The sequence below is a fragment of the Aspergillus puulaauensis genome, chromosome 2 (genome assembly GCF_016861865.1).
Source record: "Aspergillus puulaauensis MK2 DNA, chromosome 2, nearly complete sequence".
Taxonomy (NCBI): domain Eukaryota; kingdom Fungi; phylum Ascomycota; class Eurotiomycetes; order Eurotiales; family Aspergillaceae; genus Aspergillus; species Aspergillus puulaauensis.
The window spans coordinates 553,330-572,272 of NC_054858.1; the positions used below are offsets into that span (position 1 = coordinate 553,330).

General features: G+C 50.1%; 7 protein-coding genes across 7 annotated transcripts; 6 read left to right on the plus strand and 1 right to left on the minus strand.

The window, feature by feature from the left end:
* Window positions 1-614: 614 nt before the first annotated feature.
* APUU_20237S (pinin family protein) lies at window positions 615-1,748 on the plus strand (the record flags this gene model as incomplete). The annotated part of the gene is made up of 4 exons (XM_041698856.1): window positions 615-625; window positions 688-1,135; window positions 1,203-1,271; window positions 1,326-1,748. 4 exons carry the CDS (start codon window positions 615-617, stop codon window positions 1,746-1,748), a joined length of 951 nt encoding a protein of 316 aa, XP_041551999.1.
* A 425-nt stretch (window positions 1,749-2,173) lies between these two features.
* On the plus strand, window positions 2,174-3,637 carry APUU_20238S (alpha/beta fold hydrolase; the record flags this gene model as incomplete). Its single annotated transcript, XM_041698857.1, has 7 exons — window positions 2,174-2,252; window positions 2,391-2,443; window positions 2,499-2,606; window positions 2,666-2,775; window positions 2,843-3,173; window positions 3,252-3,303; window positions 3,360-3,637. The coding sequence occupies 7 exons, from the start codon at window positions 2,174-2,176 to the stop codon at window positions 3,635-3,637; spliced, it is 1,011 nt and encodes a 336-aa protein (XP_041552000.1).
* A 169-nt stretch (window positions 3,638-3,806) lies between these two features.
* APUU_20239A (uncharacterized protein) lies at window positions 3,807-5,264 on the minus strand (the record flags this gene model as incomplete). Its single annotated transcript, XM_041698858.1, has 5 exons — window positions 3,807-4,509; window positions 4,567-4,691; window positions 4,744-4,816; window positions 4,870-5,017; window positions 5,075-5,264. 5 exons carry the CDS (start codon window positions 5,262-5,264, stop codon window positions 3,807-3,809), a joined length of 1,239 nt encoding a protein of 412 aa, XP_041552001.1.
* Window positions 5,265-6,089: 825 nt separating this feature from the next.
* On the plus strand, window positions 6,090-6,675 carry RPL43 (60S ribosomal protein eL43; the record flags this gene model as incomplete). The annotated part of the gene is made up of 4 exons (XM_041698859.1): window positions 6,090-6,108; window positions 6,185-6,215; window positions 6,357-6,521; window positions 6,612-6,675. 4 exons carry the CDS (start codon window positions 6,090-6,092, stop codon window positions 6,673-6,675), a joined length of 279 nt encoding a protein of 92 aa, XP_041552002.1.
* Window positions 6,676-7,611: 936 nt separating this feature from the next.
* Window positions 7,612-9,576, plus strand: APUU_20241S (putative PHD and RING finger domain protein; the record flags this gene model as incomplete). Its single annotated transcript, XM_041698860.1, has 2 exons — window positions 7,612-7,903; window positions 8,006-9,576. 2 exons carry the CDS (start codon window positions 7,612-7,614, stop codon window positions 9,574-9,576), a joined length of 1,863 nt encoding a protein of 620 aa, XP_041552003.1.
* Window positions 9,577-11,221: 1,645 nt separating this feature from the next.
* On the plus strand, window positions 11,222-12,932 carry MRR1 (MFS transporter; the record flags this gene model as incomplete). The annotated part of the gene is made up of 2 exons (XM_041698861.1): window positions 11,222-11,957; window positions 12,025-12,932. The coding sequence occupies 2 exons, from the start codon at window positions 11,222-11,224 to the stop codon at window positions 12,930-12,932; spliced, it is 1,644 nt and encodes a 547-aa protein (XP_041552004.1).
* A 541-nt stretch (window positions 12,933-13,473) lies between these two features.
* Window positions 13,474-18,102, plus strand: APUU_20243S (sister chromatid cohesion factor PDS5; the record flags this gene model as incomplete). The annotated part of the gene is made up of 3 exons (XM_041698862.1): window positions 13,474-13,830; window positions 13,911-15,587; window positions 15,640-18,102. 3 exons carry the CDS (start codon window positions 13,474-13,476, stop codon window positions 18,100-18,102), a joined length of 4,497 nt encoding a protein of 1,498 aa, XP_041552005.1.
* Window positions 18,103-18,943: the final 841 nt, after the last annotated feature.

The following is an 18,943-nucleotide window of genomic DNA, read 5'->3' on the forward strand; positions in this document are numbered from 1 at the left end:
CGCCACCGCAAACGATGCACTTATTCTGGTAGTTTCCGAAGGAACACTCGTCGCAGATGCGGACCAGGGTAGTAGGGCGCACGTAGGAGTCGCACACGGGGCACTTTCCATCACATTTATCACACAGACGGCCGATGGAAATGCCAGGTTGCTTGCGGCACATAACGAGATCGGGGTGATGGCGGGACATGTTGCTGAAAGAACGGTGACAGATAGATAAGAGACTGTAGGAATAGAGACGGAATATAAACGCAGAAAATCGCGAGTTCTAAGCAGAGTCTGCTTATAAATGGTCTAGGGGTGGCACTGAGGCAGTACCGGTCGAAGCTGTTGGAAGGGAAGAGAGGTCAGTGAAGTCAGGCCAGGAACTGCAGAGACCTTTTTCTGCCGCCCCGACGCGGTAAATTGGTCCGTGCGGAGAAGACTGGAACTTTGCGGCTCTATGGCAAGAGCAACACGCCCGGGTTTCGCTCCGTTCATTACACTGATATCTAATCTGTATATATGCGCTTCATCTGACAGGGTATTTATTGTTCGCTTGCCCTTGGCCGTCTCCATTCCCCTTATCCGGTGTGCAAAACTTCCTCGCCGCTCTCCACCTAGGCCGATCCAACATGGCAGAAGGGTATTGTATTTCCTTCCTAGCTCTTACCGTCATTTCAAGTAGCTAATTGATGTTTGATATAGAACTTTATCCTCTGCTGTGGTCATCCCCGATCAAGATAGTGTCATTTCCTCCCCAGAACACGGCGCGAAGCGAAGACAATCCTCAACCGCAGACCCGGATTCAGACATCAAACGCCGCCGTCTGAGCGCCCAGGATGATAACCAAGACTCCGAACAACCTCCCGCTCGCAGACCATCGTCTCCAAAGGCAGACGCTCCAGACCCGGAACGAAGACGTAATCGTCGGGATGAAGAACGGAAACGCGGACAGCGGTTATTTGGTTCTCTACTAGGGACACTCTCGCAGAACTCCAATTCGGCGGCGCAACGACGGCGGGCAGATATAGAGCGGAAGCAGCAGGATAAACTCAAACTACAGGATGAAGAGTACGGGGAGCTGAAGAAGAAGAGGCGAGAGGACCGACTTGCGCTGCGGAAGAAAGAGCAGAAGCTTTATGAGAAAGAGATGGTGGGTTTTTGATTTCGCAGTCTGATTTTGGAGAAAACTGATGTTAATTGACGTCCGGTCTATCCAGATGCATACCCGTCACACGAATCTTCTGGCCACGGCTCACTTTCTGAAAACGAAGTCAGAGCCTGTACTGGTAGGCTACCCCATGCTGCAATTGTCTGTTACATGTGTCTGACCAATCCAATAGTACTATAAGCCGTGGCAGCTCCGATCTAGGGATGAAGACATTATACAAGATCAAATACGGGAAGCGGAGGTGACAATCGCACGAGAAGTGGAGGATTTCGACGCGCGCAGCACAGAAGAAGAGCAAACAGAGAAACCAGAGACTGAGAAGCCGGGCGACGAGAAGCCGGACCGGTCTGCTGAAGAGCAGAGACCAGAACAACCAAAATCCGATGAAAATGCTCAAGATGAGCAGCCCAAAGAGCAAAGGGACGCAGTAACAACTGGAACCAACCACGAGAAGGCCTCAGAAGATGCTAACCCCGAAAGCCCTCCCATACCCAGTGAAGACGTACCAACGACTTCAAATCAAGATGTCCATCGAGGAGCTGAGGATGACGGAGGGGAAGTGGTGGAGGACAATGAAGATACTGTGATTTATTAAGCGTCTACTACCATGTTGTTCTTGTCTAGTCTACAAGCAGTCCCAAAATGGTGGTCAATAAGTGTAAAATACTATTGAGGGGATGATTTGACGAGGGCCGAGGCATCTCGGAAAAGGAGTCTGTCTTATCAAGACTCGCCACTGAAGCTCAAATTGCATGCAACTCGCAACTCCAAGTCCCCAGGAAACTCTTATTGAGCTTTTGTATTGCTCAATACTATTTTAATTATCCTCTAAATATATTTTGTCTCTTCTCCCCACTTTTTAAGACAAAACGTCGGCTTCACGTGACAAACCGGAGAGGGGCTCAAGCTAAGATATATCAACGAGAGTACAATCCCATTGAACACGCATTGTTCTTTGTTCGCGATTTTCAACTACTATTCGGAACCATATAACTTTAACTCTGCGCGTGTATTGTGGCCATGGCTGTTGACAAAATCAAAGTCTCGGGAGACCCTCGGGTTGAGCATCGCTCAGCTTTTGTGAATGGGAAGACATACGGTACGAGAGCTTATTTCTATATTCTACATCGTCGCGGAGCAATGTTCTTGGAGATTAATTCTCCTGTCTTTAACCAAGTTATCCACCTGAAGGCAAAGTTTTTGCTCGAAGGGGTAATTGGCTGATTATATATTTCAGGCTACCTATACAGCCAGCCGGAGTTAGGAAAATACAAAGGCACTGTAGTCTTGGTACGTCCTTCTGAGTTACTGTACGAATAATAAATAAATTAACACAGTGCTGTAGCTCCATGGCTTCCCCGACATCTCGATGGGTTGGCGATACCAGATACCTTTGTTCACCAACAGAGGCTACCAAGTCATTGCTCCGGATTGCCTTGGATATGGAAGAACGGTACGACATGTTGTTCAGATGGCTGCTGGCTTTAGAACTCGCTGATCTAAGATGTTTAGGATGCCCCTGCTGATCTCGCTGCGTATTCGCACAAGAACTTGGCCAACGACGTCAAAGAACTAGCTGCCCAACTGGGTGCATCCAAGATTATCCTGGGTGGTCATGACTGGTACTTACAGTTCATAATTTTTTTCCATCTACCTGAAGATTAGAGTCTTAAACTGACTTCCCAAAAGGGGCGCATACCTCGCCTACCGCGTTGCCCTCTGGCACCCAGAGCTCGTACAGTATCTCTTCACTGTCTGCGTTCCCTACAGCCCACCATACAAGAAATGGGTCTCGCTCGAGGAAATGATAGAAAAAATCACGCCGCATTTTGCGTACCAGCTGCATTTCGCCAGTGGAGACATTGAAAAGGAGGTGCATACTAAGGATGACCATAAGCAGTTTCTTACTGCACTGTATGGTGGAAGGACGGAGAAGAAAGAGTTTGCGTTCGATGTGAGTAAGGGCGTGGACATGGAGAAGTTGAGACATTTACGCCGGTCGAGGCTGTTGAGTGAGGAGGTACGTTTATTTGCTGAGCCGTCTTTAGAGTACCGTTCTCCGATTTGGAGGAGAGAACTAACCAAAACTTGGTTACAGGAACTTGAATACTATGCCTGGGAATTCGCCCGACATGGTCTTCGTGGACCCCGTATGTTAACGCCCCTGAACAAACCACATCTCTCTACTAATACACTAAACAAATAGTGAACTGGTACCGAACCCGCAAAATAAACCACGAGGACGAACTCTCTCTCGAAAAGAAAACCATCGATGTTCCGTTCCTCTTCATCCAAGCTCTCAGGGATGCCGCTCTCCCAACAAGCCTGGGCAAGACAGTGGGTAAAAACTTGCCGAATCTGACCACGAAGCAGGTTGACACTTCGCACTGGGCCCTCTGGGAGAAGCCGCAGGATGTTAATGCGATTTTGGACAACTGGCTGGATGAGGTTGTTGAGGGTGGGGACAGGAAAGCAAAACTGTGATTTTGTTACCTACGTGAACGGTTTGTGCGAATGTACTGGTTTTAGATTGAAATACGCAGTGCAATGTGATATATTGGATTGCCAGTGTAGGGTAATTACATCATGAAATATCGTGAACTCAGATCAGTCATAAGACAATCATGCTTCTACTAGAACAGCAACGCCGAGCTCAGTTCTCCAACACCTGCGTCTCAACGCTGCATCCAACTTTCTCCAGCCGGTCGAGAAAGTCTTGGCCCAAGACCGCCGAAGTAACAATACCACACCTCGAGATCCTCTTCACCTTCTCCTCGTTCTCTAAAATCACCATGGCTGCTTCAGCCATCAGCACGCCGGTGACGTGGTACATCGAGCCTTGAAACTTCAATTTCCCTAGCACACGTTTCGACGTGTTCTGATCCGGCGTTGCGATAGCACGATACTCGCAGTGATCATCACGGCCACTTTCAATAGTCGGCCCGCTACCCGGAGCGTAGATGAGTTTCTTCACAAGCCATCGGACCGGAGGTAGAATTAAAAGAGCGGTTCCGATCAAGAGGGCGTAGTTGATTAGAATCCCAACGAAAGTGTTGCGGACGTGGAGGAATTGGCGGAAGTAGAACCTGGGCCCGTAGAATTCGGGCATCAATGTGCTGCTGCGGTGGACAATGGTCATGTCGCAGAAGTCTGAGGGTGACTTGGTGAGGGTACCTAGGCCACGCACAGACCGAACACCGAGGACTCTGGCCATTATAGACTCGGATGGAATATCCTTTGGTGGCGGGGAAGCCGCGAGTGAAAATGGCTGGGTGGACTCAAGGAGATGGCTTGCGGAGAAGTCCTCAACGCAGGTCAGGATAGAAGAGAGGGTGCCGCCACTTGCCCCGGAGGATCTATGCGTGTTAGAACGTGGTTAGTCTTATGCGTATATGGTGTTTATAGTAGCATACTTCATCTCCCAAATCGCGCCTGTGATTTCTTTGGTATGACATGCTAGTTTCTCTCGGACTTCTTTAACGATAGCCCAAACCAACATGTCCGCGGGAGCGCTTTCAATGCCAAGGCAGTGGATTATCTGCAGCATGATCAGAAGACTGTTGTGAAGGAATGACTGGTAGGGGACATACGATAGCGCCATTAGATTTGGCTGTCTCATGATACTGATCAACTGTCTGTTTGACCCAAGGTGTTTCTCCAGTCCTGCATAGTGGTAAGACGTTCTGAACATTTCATTATAACACTGGGAACCTTACGCATCAAGATAGTGGGTGCCAGTCTGAGCACAAGCTTCAACCACAGGTGTGGAATATATGTGATACGGCCCAACGCAGTTGATGATAACCTTCGTTCTCTCTGCAAGAGGGCGCAATTCTTCTTGATTGAGTTGGACAGCAATGATCTCTACAAACTAGTTAGCAGAGACATTCAGTTGTTTGGTATCCATGACTCAGGACGTACCTGGTTCTGCGCGATCTGGGTTGAGCCTTTTCAGCTCCTGGGCAACGCCTTCGATTTTTTGCGGGGAACGTCCTGCGAGAGCCCATTTCAGGTTCGTAGGGAGGTTCTTAACAATGTGCTCAGCGCAATACTTCCCGGTATACCCGGTGGGCCCAAGAACCACGATATCGAATTCCCTGCTAGACTGCATTGTATCTACCAGGGTAATTAATGCCCCTGTTCTTCACTTTGGGAAGCTGGTTAAATAGGGGTCAACAAGAGGCAACTTATAGTGCTACCAGAGCAGGACTTATATGTGGGATCAGTGTTCAATTGTGATCGATCAAGGGAAGTTCATAGCGTTGTGAATTCCATTGTCAAAGATAAGTGCCAGCCCTGGACAATTGAGGAGAGCTGGCCAACCGCGGCCCAAATATTGAATACGTCACTTGAGGCCGGATCCGCTTGTGAATGGGCCAGCCAAGGCTTGGTCGTCCGAGGAATAAGCTCTATTCCTATATGGGCTACGCAGAGTCTATGCTTTGGTCATTTTTTATACTGCCACACTCAAGACCACAATATAAGTGAAGTTTCCCCAACATGTTAATTCTTTTAAGCTTATGCCTGAATTGTTGGCCTGAGCCCGCTTATCTAATACAGCAAGCATTTTTGCATATTCTTTTTTGTGCCTTTTCTGACCGCCTGCCTCTTTCTATATACGCAGACTTAGTGTTTGAACGACTATAGGACGCCTGGCCGAATAAATAATGACAGCTGCTAATTAAAATCTTAAAAAAAGAATCAAATACGGTCAAATAAATTACTTGCTTTGCTCTAGCCTATTGTTACTCTTCACCTACTCCGGGATTGGTAAAGGTACGGCCGACTTGGTGATTTCGATACTTATCACGTGGTGCCAAGGCTGAGCCCTAAGCGAGCGCACCCACAATTTGGCCCTCACTTGAAAGCGTCAGTCTCGATTTCGAACTTCCCGCACTGTTCCCATCTTCGACCTCAACAGCCGCACAGAGACAAGATGACGAAGCGCACTAAGAGTGAGTATAGCCAGACACTCCTAAATCTCCATTGAATTATTTGGCAATTAAAACCAGAAGCTGACTTGTTTCCCAGAGGTCGGCATCACCGGTAAATATGGTACCAGGTATGCTTTGCTAGAAGCCCTTTCCCATCGTCCGATTGAATTCGAGCGCGATTTTTCGTTCATGACAAGGCGAAATTTGGGGATTCAACGATCGAAAACACGAGCGACTGGACATTTTATTGACTGATGGCTCGCCAATAGATACGGTGCCTCCCTGCGTAAGCAGGTGAAGAAGATGGAAGTGTCGCAGCACGCCCGCTACATCTGCACCTTCTGCGGAAAGAACACCGTCAAGCGCCAGGCTGTTGGTATTTGGGAGTGCAAGGGTTGCAACAAGACCGTCGCCGGTGGTGCCTACACCGTCTCGTAAGTCAACCGAATCGCTTTCCTTCGCCCACCCGCCCAACGGAGCGTGCATCTTGAACTGGAAACATGGCTAACATGGGATTTACTCAGTACCCCCGCCGCCGCTGCCACCCGCTCCACCATCCGTCGTCTCAGAGAAATCGCGGAGGTTTAAATGTGATGATGGAATTCCTTTCTGTTTCGGTTAATTAAAAAAAATGAGACAAATACAAGATCTGGATTGTCATGAACGCATCCTCGTCACGAATTTTCCTTTTCGATGCTGATAGTGTTGTCTGCCTGCCACATCGAACACAATTTACCACTTAGACATGAATTGAACCGATGGTTTCAGATTTGTCACATTACCTAGTTCATGACTCCATGTTCCGTTGATCTTCTGCACCTGGTAGATCAGAGACTAACCTCGCTTCATATGGTCGGGTTTTACCCTGGTTTACCAAGGGTGCTGCCTTGGAGGCACCCGTGATGGTGTCTTCTGATGGGCAAAATACCAGCACCCTGCCGACATGTGAGGACCACTGGGGCCGAGAGCAACAGTATTTGCCCTTTCATCGATATTCATCGAGAGTAGTCAAATCAGCGTCAAATCTCTTGTACAATCTTTTTTTCGGTCACTTTTGCAGTTAATGTTTCGTATTTCATTTACATTTAGATGGTTGCTCTGATGTTATCCGCTTCGCTGTCGGAGACTGGGCTTGCTACGCTTCACTGGAGCGCAACTTATTCTGTATAAAGAGGGGTTAATCCACATTGAGCGCACTGCAGGAACATCATCTTGCACCTCAACCAAACGCACAAGCGCCGTGACCATGTTTGCCAGGGCCAACAGGGTGAATTTAGAGGGCAGTGATTCGCCTTGCGTCGGGCTGGTCACGTTGGCACCCAGACTGTTTCGCGTTAGACCGGATTACTGACCTTCAAAAGGCGGCGCCCGTTTCTCCCCACATCACTCGTCCTACTACTCCCTCTCTCTCTTCCTCCCCTTCTCTCTTCATCTCTTCTTCTTCCTCCATTCCTTTTTGATAGCTGTCCTTCATGCCTTCTCTCAGCTCCCCTTTACACAGCTCTATCATATCGCCATCCGTTAATGTCCGACACTTGTATTGTGTGCTTAGGAGACCTTGGCGAAAGCGCCAGCGATCCTCTTGCCGTCGGAGCGCCAAGACCTAACCTTGAACCCGATGGCAAGGCGCCTGATACTTCCACCAAACCAGAAGAACTCGACGGCAATGATGAAAACATTGGTCTTATCGCTCAGCTGCTCCCATGCGGCCATATTCTGCATAACGACTGTTTGAAACCCTGGGTCGAACGGGCTAATAGTTGTCCGATATGTCGCCGTACTTTCAATGTAGTGGAGCTGAGTGATCGAGTCGGAGGTAAGCCAACGTTCTATCCCAGTCGTTGTCTGCTTTTGTTCTGCTATTTTTTTTTGCAGTTCCGCAGAAAGCATGAGCGCTAATTTTTTTTATTTGTCCTAGGCTCTGTTCTATCTTCCTATGGCGTGCAAGACCGCGTTCAGGTCGCAGATGTCGACCCGTCCATGGTGGTCGAATATATAGATGATGACCTCTCGGATTCTCAACCTTGTACTGTTTGCGGGAATGCCGAACACGAGGAGCAGCTACTTCTCTGCGATGGTTGCGATGTTCCGACGCATACATACTGTATTGGTCTTGATGAGGTGCCAGCGGGATCCTGGTACTGTTCCCGATGTGAGACCCAACGTCCCATCGGACTGTCTTCTGATGCCTCTGATAGACCGTCACTGGTTCAAAACCGACGGCGACACCGCACCAGGGCACAGCAGCGGAGGGTTCAAAGCAGGAATCAGATCAACTCCCTCCACTGGGCACGTGTTTGGCAGTCAGTATGGGATCACCTCAACATAGACCTAGACTTCCCCTTCGATGACGATAGGGCTGTCGAGCGTGCGCTGCAACAACAGCGCCGAGAGCAAGCTCATCAGAGAGAATTTCGCACTTGGCAACGTCGCTTTGAAGTCGCCGAGCGACAGGGTGGAAACAACCGATTCCGGGATACCGCTGCCCTGCTTGACATCGAGGCTCCTCGGCCATCGCGCCCTCGAGTTCCTAGGGAACCAACCCCCGAGCCAGAGTCTCTGGAAGAAATGAGAGCGTGGAACGCCTTTGAACGTGCCCGAGAGATTGAGAACAACCCGAGCGCAGCCAGGAAACGAAAAGAGCCTACGTTGTCTCCTTCTCCAGAACCAACTGAACCGGCGCGAAAATTGAAACGACCTCGCACCCGCAGAGCCCAGGACCTTGCGGCTTTGGCTGTGCAGAATGGTGAGTCTTCAAGGACCGCCAGTGCTCATGCATCTGCTCGGATTAACGCCGACGCCTCGAGCGAGCCGAGCTTCCTGCAGTCTCTTTTAAAGGAAGTTGAAGATGCGTCAACACCACCTAGTGTGAATTCATACGGTCCCTCGGCTCCGGTCTCTGCCGACCATAGCACTCCCGGGCCTTCATCACCTTCACTCTCGCCCGCACCCTCCAACCAGTCTTCTCCTCGTTTGTCCTCCGCCACCCCACCTCCAAATATCGGAAGTAGACCAATCTCTCCAATCCAACTCACATCACCATCGCCTCACGAAAAGACGTCACCCCTTTTCTCCCCGGAAGTTTCACCGACCAACTCCCAGAAAGAGAGTAAGGAGGAGTCGCCGTCGCGCCCTCCTCGAAACCGCCGGGTTCCTCGGGCCGCATATATAAACAGAACAGCACGTTCCAATGAAAACTCGCCAGCCCGACCAGGCTTATCGCTGTCCGTAAAGTCCGAGATCCAGAAACTCGTCGGAGCTACCCTGAAACCGTACTATCGGTCAAAGGTTGTTTCCAAAGAGGAATACACCGACATTAATAGAAGCATTTCTCGGAAGCTGTACGAACGTGCTTTGGGATTGGAGACGTTGGAACAAACCTTGAGGACCCGGTTGGAAGCTACCGCTAAAGAGGAAGTACAGAGCGCGATTGACGCTCTCAAACAGAGTAGAGGGAAGGTTAGCGGGTCTTCTGACGACAGTTCATGATGATTTTTGGAGCATATAATGGCGCGCTATAGCGAATTTTGGGCCTTGTTTGTATCAACGTGGGCAAGCATATTATTAGGCGCATGGTTGTATTCTATACTGCTATAATTTTCAACGGGTGTATATAGTGGCCCTAGATTCATTTCTGAGAAAGATAATTCTAGACCTTCCTGGGCCCTTCTCCATGTGCAAGGAGTCCCGCAGGATTATTGATCAACCCCGACTCTCCGTACAACCATATCCCGACCCCGAACAAGCCGAGCCTTCGGATCTGATAATGGGAGCGCTGTGCAGCCTGTGCTTATCTCCGGCTGCACAAGCTCGCCTGCAGTGGGCACGAGCGGGCCGTTATCCGCTTACGTGTGAGGGATCATGACTTCCTTGCCTGACTCACATTGATTATTGGTCATTTAGTGTGGACTCTTGAGTCATCGGACTGTATCGTGCATCCAGTCTCCATCTAGCAAATGGTTGGAAGTAAGGAAACAGAGCCGCGTAGTGTCCATCGACATCGGCACGGCCAACCCTACGCTAGAAGCAATCATTTGATCAGGGAACCATTAACGGTTCCATGTCCTTCTTGAAGATTTGTAATGGAGCTAGGTAGCCGTGAACCCATGGTATGGTGGATTCAGAGCTTTGAAACTACGGAGTACTCCGTAAGCAACATCAAACGGAGTCGGTGGTTTTTTCGACCGATCTCCGGGTTTGGGCCTGATACGGAAACGCAAGAAATCCGAGAATCAGCATTGTTCAACACTTGTATTAGTTAGCATAACTAGTTTCAAGTTGATCCTGGTGGTATGAGGAAGGTCGGGAGCAATGCGTTATGCGGCAGAATTTAAAGTATGGTCAATGTGTTGGATGAGAATGATTTATTTCACTATGACCTTCAGTAGAAGAAACTCTCGGGCTCGGTATCTAGAAGTTGTGCGATCTCCCGAAACTGGACCCACGAGGGCCGCCATCGGCCCAGAATCCACGGAACGGATGGGCTAAGATATCAAGGTGGGCTTTTTTGTACACAATTTTTCATCTCCAGCCAATTATTCGGGGCTTTGCATCGTTTCTTTGAGAGTGGATCTCTTTTAAGGCTCTGCGAACCCACTGAGCTTCGCTCACGCCCGAAAGGCACGGGGTTGAGTGTCTTATGCGAGCAGCGACTGCGACTTGTGTTGGAAGTTGGAACCATCGATTTGTAACTCGTTTAGTGCCTGGCTTCGGATAAACGGCAGAGCACCTTGGTGATTCGTTCCTAGCAACTACACTAGCAGTGTGTCATAAACACGAGTGTTACTGATTGGGCTTCCCCGGCCATTTTCTCACGCCCTCCCGGTGTTAGGACCTGGCCTGGGTCGGAGATAGGAACACCGATCTCGATGGTGTCATGTCCAAAGTCCGTTTCTGCGACCTCAGTCCACGCGATGAGGGCCCGCCCCTCTTGCGATATTGTGGAATTATGAATCCAGATTTTTGATGGCCCACTTGCTGCAGTGTATATAATGGCGGTATCCAACTTTTCTTCTACCCCGTTGTCCGGACAAATCTATTATCCTTCATCCTTGCCTTTGAGAGTTTTGCTCCCTACCTCACTTACACCTACTCATAACCTTCGGCTTTGTATACCTGCAGCAGCCAGCGGACGATGAACGACCCAAACAACCTCCACCCGGGCCAGGGAAATACGCATGAATTGCCGTCGTCTGGCACCACCCTTCGCTCAGAATCTCTCCCCAGCCTCGTAGACGACGAGAAGGCTGGGGCTGAACGTCCTCCCCAAGACTCAGGCGCTCTGGACTATGAAGAACGCGACCTCGAAAGTGGCAACAATGACGCACAACCACCATCAACAGACGAAAAGTCCAAGGAGGAGACGAACACCAAGGATCCCAATCTCGTCGAGTGGGATGGGCCCGATGACCCGGAAAACCCCCAGAATATGCCCAAGTGGAGGAAATGGGTTGTGACGATGAGCATGTCGTCGATGACAATGTGGCTCACCTTCGCGAGTAGTGTGTTCTCGACAGCGACATTGGTGACGGCAAAGGAGTTCGGGGTATCCACAGAGGTTATGGTCCTCGCCACCAGCCTCGTGGTGTTTGGGTTTGCTGCTGGACCTTTGCTTTGGTCGCCGCTGTCCGAGCTGTATGGGCGTAAATATCCTCTATTTATCGGCTATGCCTTGTTTGCCATTTTCCAGATCCCCGTGGCCGTGGCCAAGAACGTCGAGACCATTCTCGTCTGTCGTTTCCTGATGGGCTTTCTAGGGTGCTCGCCCTTGGCTGTTGTTGGAGGCGCAATGGCGGACTTTTGGGATCCGATTGATCGCGCCGTGGCAATTGCAATGTTCTCTGCGGCTACTTTTGTTGGGCCCGTGCTCGGTATGTGTTCCGATTGTTTTTATTGGGCCTGTTTCGTGAGTAATGTACTGACGGAGAATAACTCTAGGCCCGATTGTTGGTGGTTTCCTCACTGATTCTTACCTTGGCTGGCGTTGGACTGCCTGGATTACCTTAATCGCTGCAGGGTCGTTTGGTACTATCGCTTGGTTCGTGGTCCCAGAGACCTATCACCCTGTGCTCCTACAAAGGCGTGCTGCTCGACTTCGTCGCGAGACTGGGAATGAGAATTTGTATGCGTTCCTCGACCACCATAAGCCAACCTTCACCGACATCGTCCGCAAATACCTTTTCCGTCCGGTTCAAATGCTTATTCTTGAACCCATTCTAATCCTCATCACTATCTACCTTGCGCTGGTGTATGGCATTCTTTACCTCTTCTTCGAAGCCTATCCGGTCTCTTTCCAAGAGGTTCGCGGGTGGACAAACGGGGGTATTGCCGGTCTTCCGTTCATTGGAATCATGATTGGAGTTTTCTGCGGTGTGGCACTGATCATCTGGCAAACAAAGACTCGCTTTGCTCGCAAACTCGCCAAGCACGGCCGCGTTGTACCTGAAGAGCGTCTCATCCCCATGATGATAGCCTCCGTCCTCCTGCCCGCCGGTCTCTTCTGGTTCGGCTGGACATCTGAGACGAGTGTTCACTGGATGGCTCAGATTGCCGCTGGTGTCCCTATCGGTATGGGTATTTTGGTGATTTTCATGCAAGGTCTCAACTATATTATTGACGTGTACCTTATGTTCGCCAACTCTGCCATCGCAGCCAACACTCTGATTCGGAGCTCGCTGGGAGGTGCCTTCCCTCTCTTCGCCACGCAGATGTATCACAAGCTTGGTGTGGATTGGGCGTCTAGTCTCCTTGGATTCATCACTGTTGCGATGATTCCTATCCCCATTATCTTCTTCATATATGGCAAGAGGATCCGGGCGATGAGCAAGTTCTCGCCGAAGTTTTAATTCCATTAACTATTCCAACCCTATATTCATCAGCATTGACTTTGTTCGCAAGCATTTGAAGCGTTGATTTATAGACGTCGACGATTCTGCATTATGATTGGCATGGCATTGCATTGAGAGCAGTTGATTCGCGTGAACGTTCATAACTTCATATAGACAATAATGTAATTAGCGCATAATAATTAAGAAAAATCAGCGAATACCAAACAACCAATGAATTAATTGAATATTGAAGTGCTTGTCCTGATATTTGTACCAAAGAAGTCACAACGCGCGACGCGTCCCGGAAGTGGAGGCGGTCAATGTTGGATTTCCTGTTTTGGCGGAAGTTGATTTGAGACGAAACGCTCCAACACTCCCTCGCATCTTTTCTCCTCCTCGACGAACTTGCTCCCTTTTCGGCATTCCGGAAAGCCGATTCCTTGTCTATCGGGAACTGCACTCGGCTACCTCCACTGCATCTTTATTCCCTGGGAAGCGCATGGTGCGTTGAGAGCGTGCAGCCCCCTTCCACCCTCGGCTTCCCCGCGCCTCGTCCACGATGCCTGCGCGCACACGTCAAGGCCCCTCCGTGGCCACGGAGGCCGTGGAACCTGAAGAGCCCTCCGGCGCTCTTCGTCATCTGAAATTCAATGAGCCGCTCTCCTGGCGCGTTGGACGCTCCGCCATTCCCATCGCGGACTTGCTTCAGCGCCTGCAGACACTGGCGCAAGAGTTGCGCAAGTTCGAACAGGAGGAGATTGAGAAGGAGTCTCTTAGGAAGGTCTCACAGGAGTTGGCTACTGCTCAACTTCTAGGGCATAAGGATAAAGGCGTTCGAGCCTGGGCGACATGCTGCATTGTGGATGTGTTGCGCCTCTGTGCGCCTGACGCGCCTTTTACGGCGAATCAACTCAAAGTGCGATCTCTCCCCCGGCTTCAGTTTTGATGATATATTGGTGTGCAATATCGGTAATTGACTCGTTTTCTGCGTAATAGGATGTTTTTACTTGTATAGTGTCGTCGATTATTCCGTCGCTGGGCGATCCCTCTAACCCATATAACGCCCAACACATCTACGTCTTAAATTCCCTGGCGGAAGTCAAGAGTGTTGTTCTTATGACTGACTTAGATCACCCCGACACATTGATTGTTCCGCTATTTACAAGCTGCTTCGATATTGTCGCAGGCTCGGCCAAGGCCTCGACCGGCGAGCCAGTCGCCAAGAACGTCGAGTACGATATGACCCGCCTCCTGGTGACAGTCATCGACGAATCACCTGTTCTTGCGCCTGATGTGGTGGACGTTATAGTAGCGCAGTTCCTGCGCATCGACCCCCGTGTATTGGAAGGCTCTGGGAGAAAGGGAAAGAAGCCCGAGACTCAGGTAGACGAAAAACAGGAGACGCTACTTCTGAAGGACTACCCGCCCGCTTACAACATGGCCAAAGCGATCTGTCAGGCTTGCCCGGAAAGAATGACGAGTCACATCAGCCAGTATTTCAACAATGTTATCATTGATGCCTCCGCGACCGGAAAGGAGACCGGCCCTTCGAAACAATCCCATCGCAAGCCAAACCTCGACGATTCGGATGAAGAGGGTGAAGATATCAAGGAGTTGAGCAAAGCACATCGGTTAATCCGAGAACTCTGGAGAGCGTGTCCCGACGTCCTGCAGAATGTGGTTCCCCAACTAGAAGCAGAGCTATCCGCCGAGTCGATGTCGTTGCGCATGTTGGCAACGCAAACCATCGGCGACCTGACATCTGGAACTGGGGTTGCTGGACCACCCCCTCCTCCGCCAATGGACCCTGCTGCCTACCCGCAGGTGGCATTGGATGAATACACCCAATCGATTCCCCAGCCGAATGTCCTTCTTATGCCTTTCGCTCCGAAGCCCTTCCCACAAGCGCACAGCTCCGCGTATGACAGCTTTTTGAGTCGGCGTCTAGACAAGTCGGCTTCAGTGCGTGCATCCTGGGCTACTGGCGTAGGCCGAATCATCCTTACATCAGCGGGTGGTTCCGGCTTGAGTGATAACGAGGAGCAAACCCTTATCACATATCTCGCATCGATGCTTCGAGATGCGGACGAGAGAGTCCGCCTTGCAGCTGTTGATGCAGTTGGAACCTTCGGGTTGTCTCACATAGTGAATAAACTTGGTGTTAGTGGTGGCTTTTCAACGCAAGACTCGCTGCTTTTTATCCTTGCAGAGCGTGTCAAGGACCGGAAACCCCAAGTGCGAGAACATGCCATGAAAATTTTGGCCCGAGCCTGGGCTGTCGCCGCTGGTGAGATTGAACGAGACAATGAACAGGTCACGTCCCTGCTAAAGGATGGTCCATCTAAAATCTTCGACGCTTTCTACACCAACGACCTTGATATTCACGTTTGTATCGACCGTGTCCTCTTCGAAGTCCTTCTTCCTCTCAGCTACCCTCCCATCAAACCCAAGCTTTCTAGAGGTGGCTCGAGCCAATCTCAGAAACTGAAGGATTTTCAAGCCTCTGAACCAGAAAACGAGGCCGATGTTGACAAAATCCGCGTTCGTCGCATCCTCACGCTTCTGCGAGGACTGGATGAGAAAGCCAAGAAGGTATTCTTTGCTATGCAAGCTCGGCAGCTATCCATGAGGACCGCTGTCACAATATATCTTCAGGCCTGTGAAGACTACAATGTGGGTCTAATTATGAACTATTGAGCCAGAACTGGTAGCTAACAGTGACTAGGGTGGTGTGATGGAAAAGAACAAGGACCAGATCAAGGCGCAACTAACTAAAGTCATTGACACCCTGTCGAAGACCTTTCCTGATCCAGTGAGAACATCTGCCGACTTATGGAAGTTCGCAAAGATACACGACCGGAGGGGCTACCAACTCATTCGCTTTGCCATGGCTGCCGTGAGTGACTATCGCACTGTCACCAAAGCTATTAAGGAATTTTCAAGAAGAATACAGTCCAGCAATAACAGCACAATATTGCACGAGACTCTAACGCCATTGCTGTATCGATGCAGCTCCGTTGTTTTCAACCGAAGCCATATCCCTGCGATCATGAGCCTTTCCCGCTCAGACGAGAACGGGTTAGCGAATCCCGCACATGAGATGCTGCGCGAAATTTCGTCACGCAACCCTGAGGTTTTGGAGGCCCAGGTGCAAGAAATGTGCAAAGATCTTGAAGCACATGCACCAAAAGCCGCCACATTGAGCGCTGCGGGGACCGAGGAAATCCTCAAGGCCTGCTCTGGGTTCGCAAAGAAGCTCCCCTCTAGGCTACCGAAGGAGCGCAAGTTCTTCCAGGCTCTCGTCGACTATGCTCTGCACAGTCCATCACCTCGTGCTGCTAAACATGCGGTACTTATTCTCATGGCTGTAGCCGATAAGAAGGAGATGTATGCGAAAGATCTCGTTAAAAAATGTGTTTCCAAGTGCAACTACAATTCTGACCGATTTCTAACGAAACTCGCAACACTCTCGCAACTAAACCTTCTCGCTCCACGGGAGGCCGATGAGGAGAGCGACGCCATCATCAAGATATCTGTCAATCAAATCTTACTGACAAACCGATCTCCTACTCCGGACTCGGAATATTCATGGTCAGATGAAGTCGATGATGAAACTGCAGCCAAGGAATGGGCCCTTAAAATCATCGTCAATCGCCTCCGGGCCAAAGATGGCTCTGACAGTGACGATGACTTCCGTGCTCACGCACAGCCTGTTTATGACACCCTGAATAAGCTCATTCTCAATTCGGGCGAGTTGTCAAAGAAGAAAGATACACCGGCCACCCAGAAGTCAAGACTACGGCTTCTAGCTGCCAATTCTTTGCTGAAGCTCTGCGGCTCACATGCTCTATGTGAACAGTTGCTCACCCCGAAAGACTTCAACGCGCTTGCGCTTGTAGCTCAGGACCCAATCCCGGAAGTGAGAAGCGGGTTTATTAACCAACTCAAAAAGAAACTTGTGCAGAACTCCCGGCTAGGCCATCGGTGGTACGTCATACCGTACTTGCTTGCATTCGAACCCCAAATTGGGTTGAAAGATAGCACTCTGACGTGGTTGCGATCTCGGGTCGCATTCTTCTCCCAACAAACGAATGGCAAGAAAGGCGAGAAGCAGACGGTTATGGAAGCTATGTTTTCACGCCTCCTGTCCCTCCTCGCATACCATCCGGATTACCCACCGGCTGATCTGGACGAGTCGACAAGATTGGACGACTTGACAGATTTTGCTCGTTACATCCTCTTCTATCTCTCTGCGGTGGCAAATGAACATAATCTTTCCCTAATATTCCACATCGCGCAGCGTGTGAAGCAGGCGCGAGACGGAATCACGAACTCTGATGAGATATCCACGCGCCTACACACGCTTTCTGATATAGCACAAGCAACAATCCGACGGTTCGCAGACATCTACTGCCAGCAACGCAGGTTCGGTGGGGGCGCCGGTGGTGTTAACATCCTTCAAACATATCCCGGCAAGGTTGGTGTGCCTAGCTCCATATTCGCCCCAATGGGAAGTCACCGTGAGGCGCAAGAAGTTGCAGACACGACATTCCTCCCGGAAGATGCCGATGACAGACTCGATCGGATTGTGCGATCGTCGATGCGAACCAAGAACGGGTCAACCAGCCACGCCGCTGCAAAGAAGCGAAAGACTGACGAGGGTAATGGGGGCACCAGCGCAGCGAAACGGGTGAAGAAGCAAAAAGAGCCTTCAAGTAGGCGGAAATCATCTTCTGCCGCCACTACAAGAAACCCCAAGAGCAAGAAGAAAACCGGGGATGGCTGGTCGTCGGATGATGGCGAAGCCGCGGGTGAAGGCACTAGTTCGGCAGCTCGCAGACGTAGCAACAGAGGCAACCCACGAAGAGTCAGCTACGCAGACCGTGACAGCGACGAAGATGACATGGAAATGGACCAATGGGACGAGGCTCAAGCCGAAGATGAAGGCGAAGATCAAGCCGAGGAATCCGACGGAAGCGAGCTGAGTGAACCCGATAGCGAGGTGCTAAAGGAAGCCGACGGCCCCGACTCCGAAAAAGAGAACGAACCCAATGATAAGCAAAACGGCGAAGACGCGGAGCCTGGGTCTCCAGCCCCAGCGCCGAAGCCGAAATCAACGCCCAAACGCCCAGAGAAGGCGCCGACGACCACAACCCTTCCAACACGACGATCCTCCCGGCGTGGTTGATATCCTCACTCCTTTTCCTCAACCTCCCCCATCCTGAGTGTATGTATCTACGTTGATGCGACACTCGGTATGAGTCTATATCCTGCCCTGCCTGTGAATACGTAACAATTTCGATCAAGATCCGATGTCCAATTTGTCCATCCCTATTCTTACCTTGCCTCATGTCTGCTTATTCATTTACCTATGTATGCGGTGAACTTGTGAAACCCAGTCAGTCAGTTTGTTTGCGGCTCCTCCTTGATGGAAGGGATTTTCTACTTTCTTTTTCTATTTTCTCTTCTCTTCCTTGATGCTCTCTAGCTGCTAAAGTTTCGACCTGAAATTGTTGATCTACTAGTTTCTCGTCCTGTCCAGAGTTTGAATACCCAACCCGATCATTCAAATTAGTTTTATTTGGCTTCATGGAGGCGCAGTACTTCTTTTCTTTGCTTTATCGAAACGAAATGAACATAATGTGTTCGATGTAGTTAAAATACGATCTATCCCTTTGAATTTTTTACATACTTGCACGAATATCTTCTCACCGCGTGCTGCTTTGAAGTAAATGAGATTTGACTATACCCAAGGAAACGCCAGAATGATCCATCAATATCCAGAACCTCTGAAGAGACCTAGGCAAGTTAGGTTAATGTAGCTCGTAGGTACTTTACGAGGACGAATAATACAAGTTGCTTATGTGCCCAAAGGAGGTGGTTACAAAAAGCTCAGAAACTCAAAAGGACGGAAAAAGATAAGCCACCAAAGTAGGTATTGAACAGGCACAGCCACTAAAGTCGCTCACAAATCATATACACCAGGACCAGAAGCCAAAACTGAAACTGAAACCGGGAAGAGACGGTAA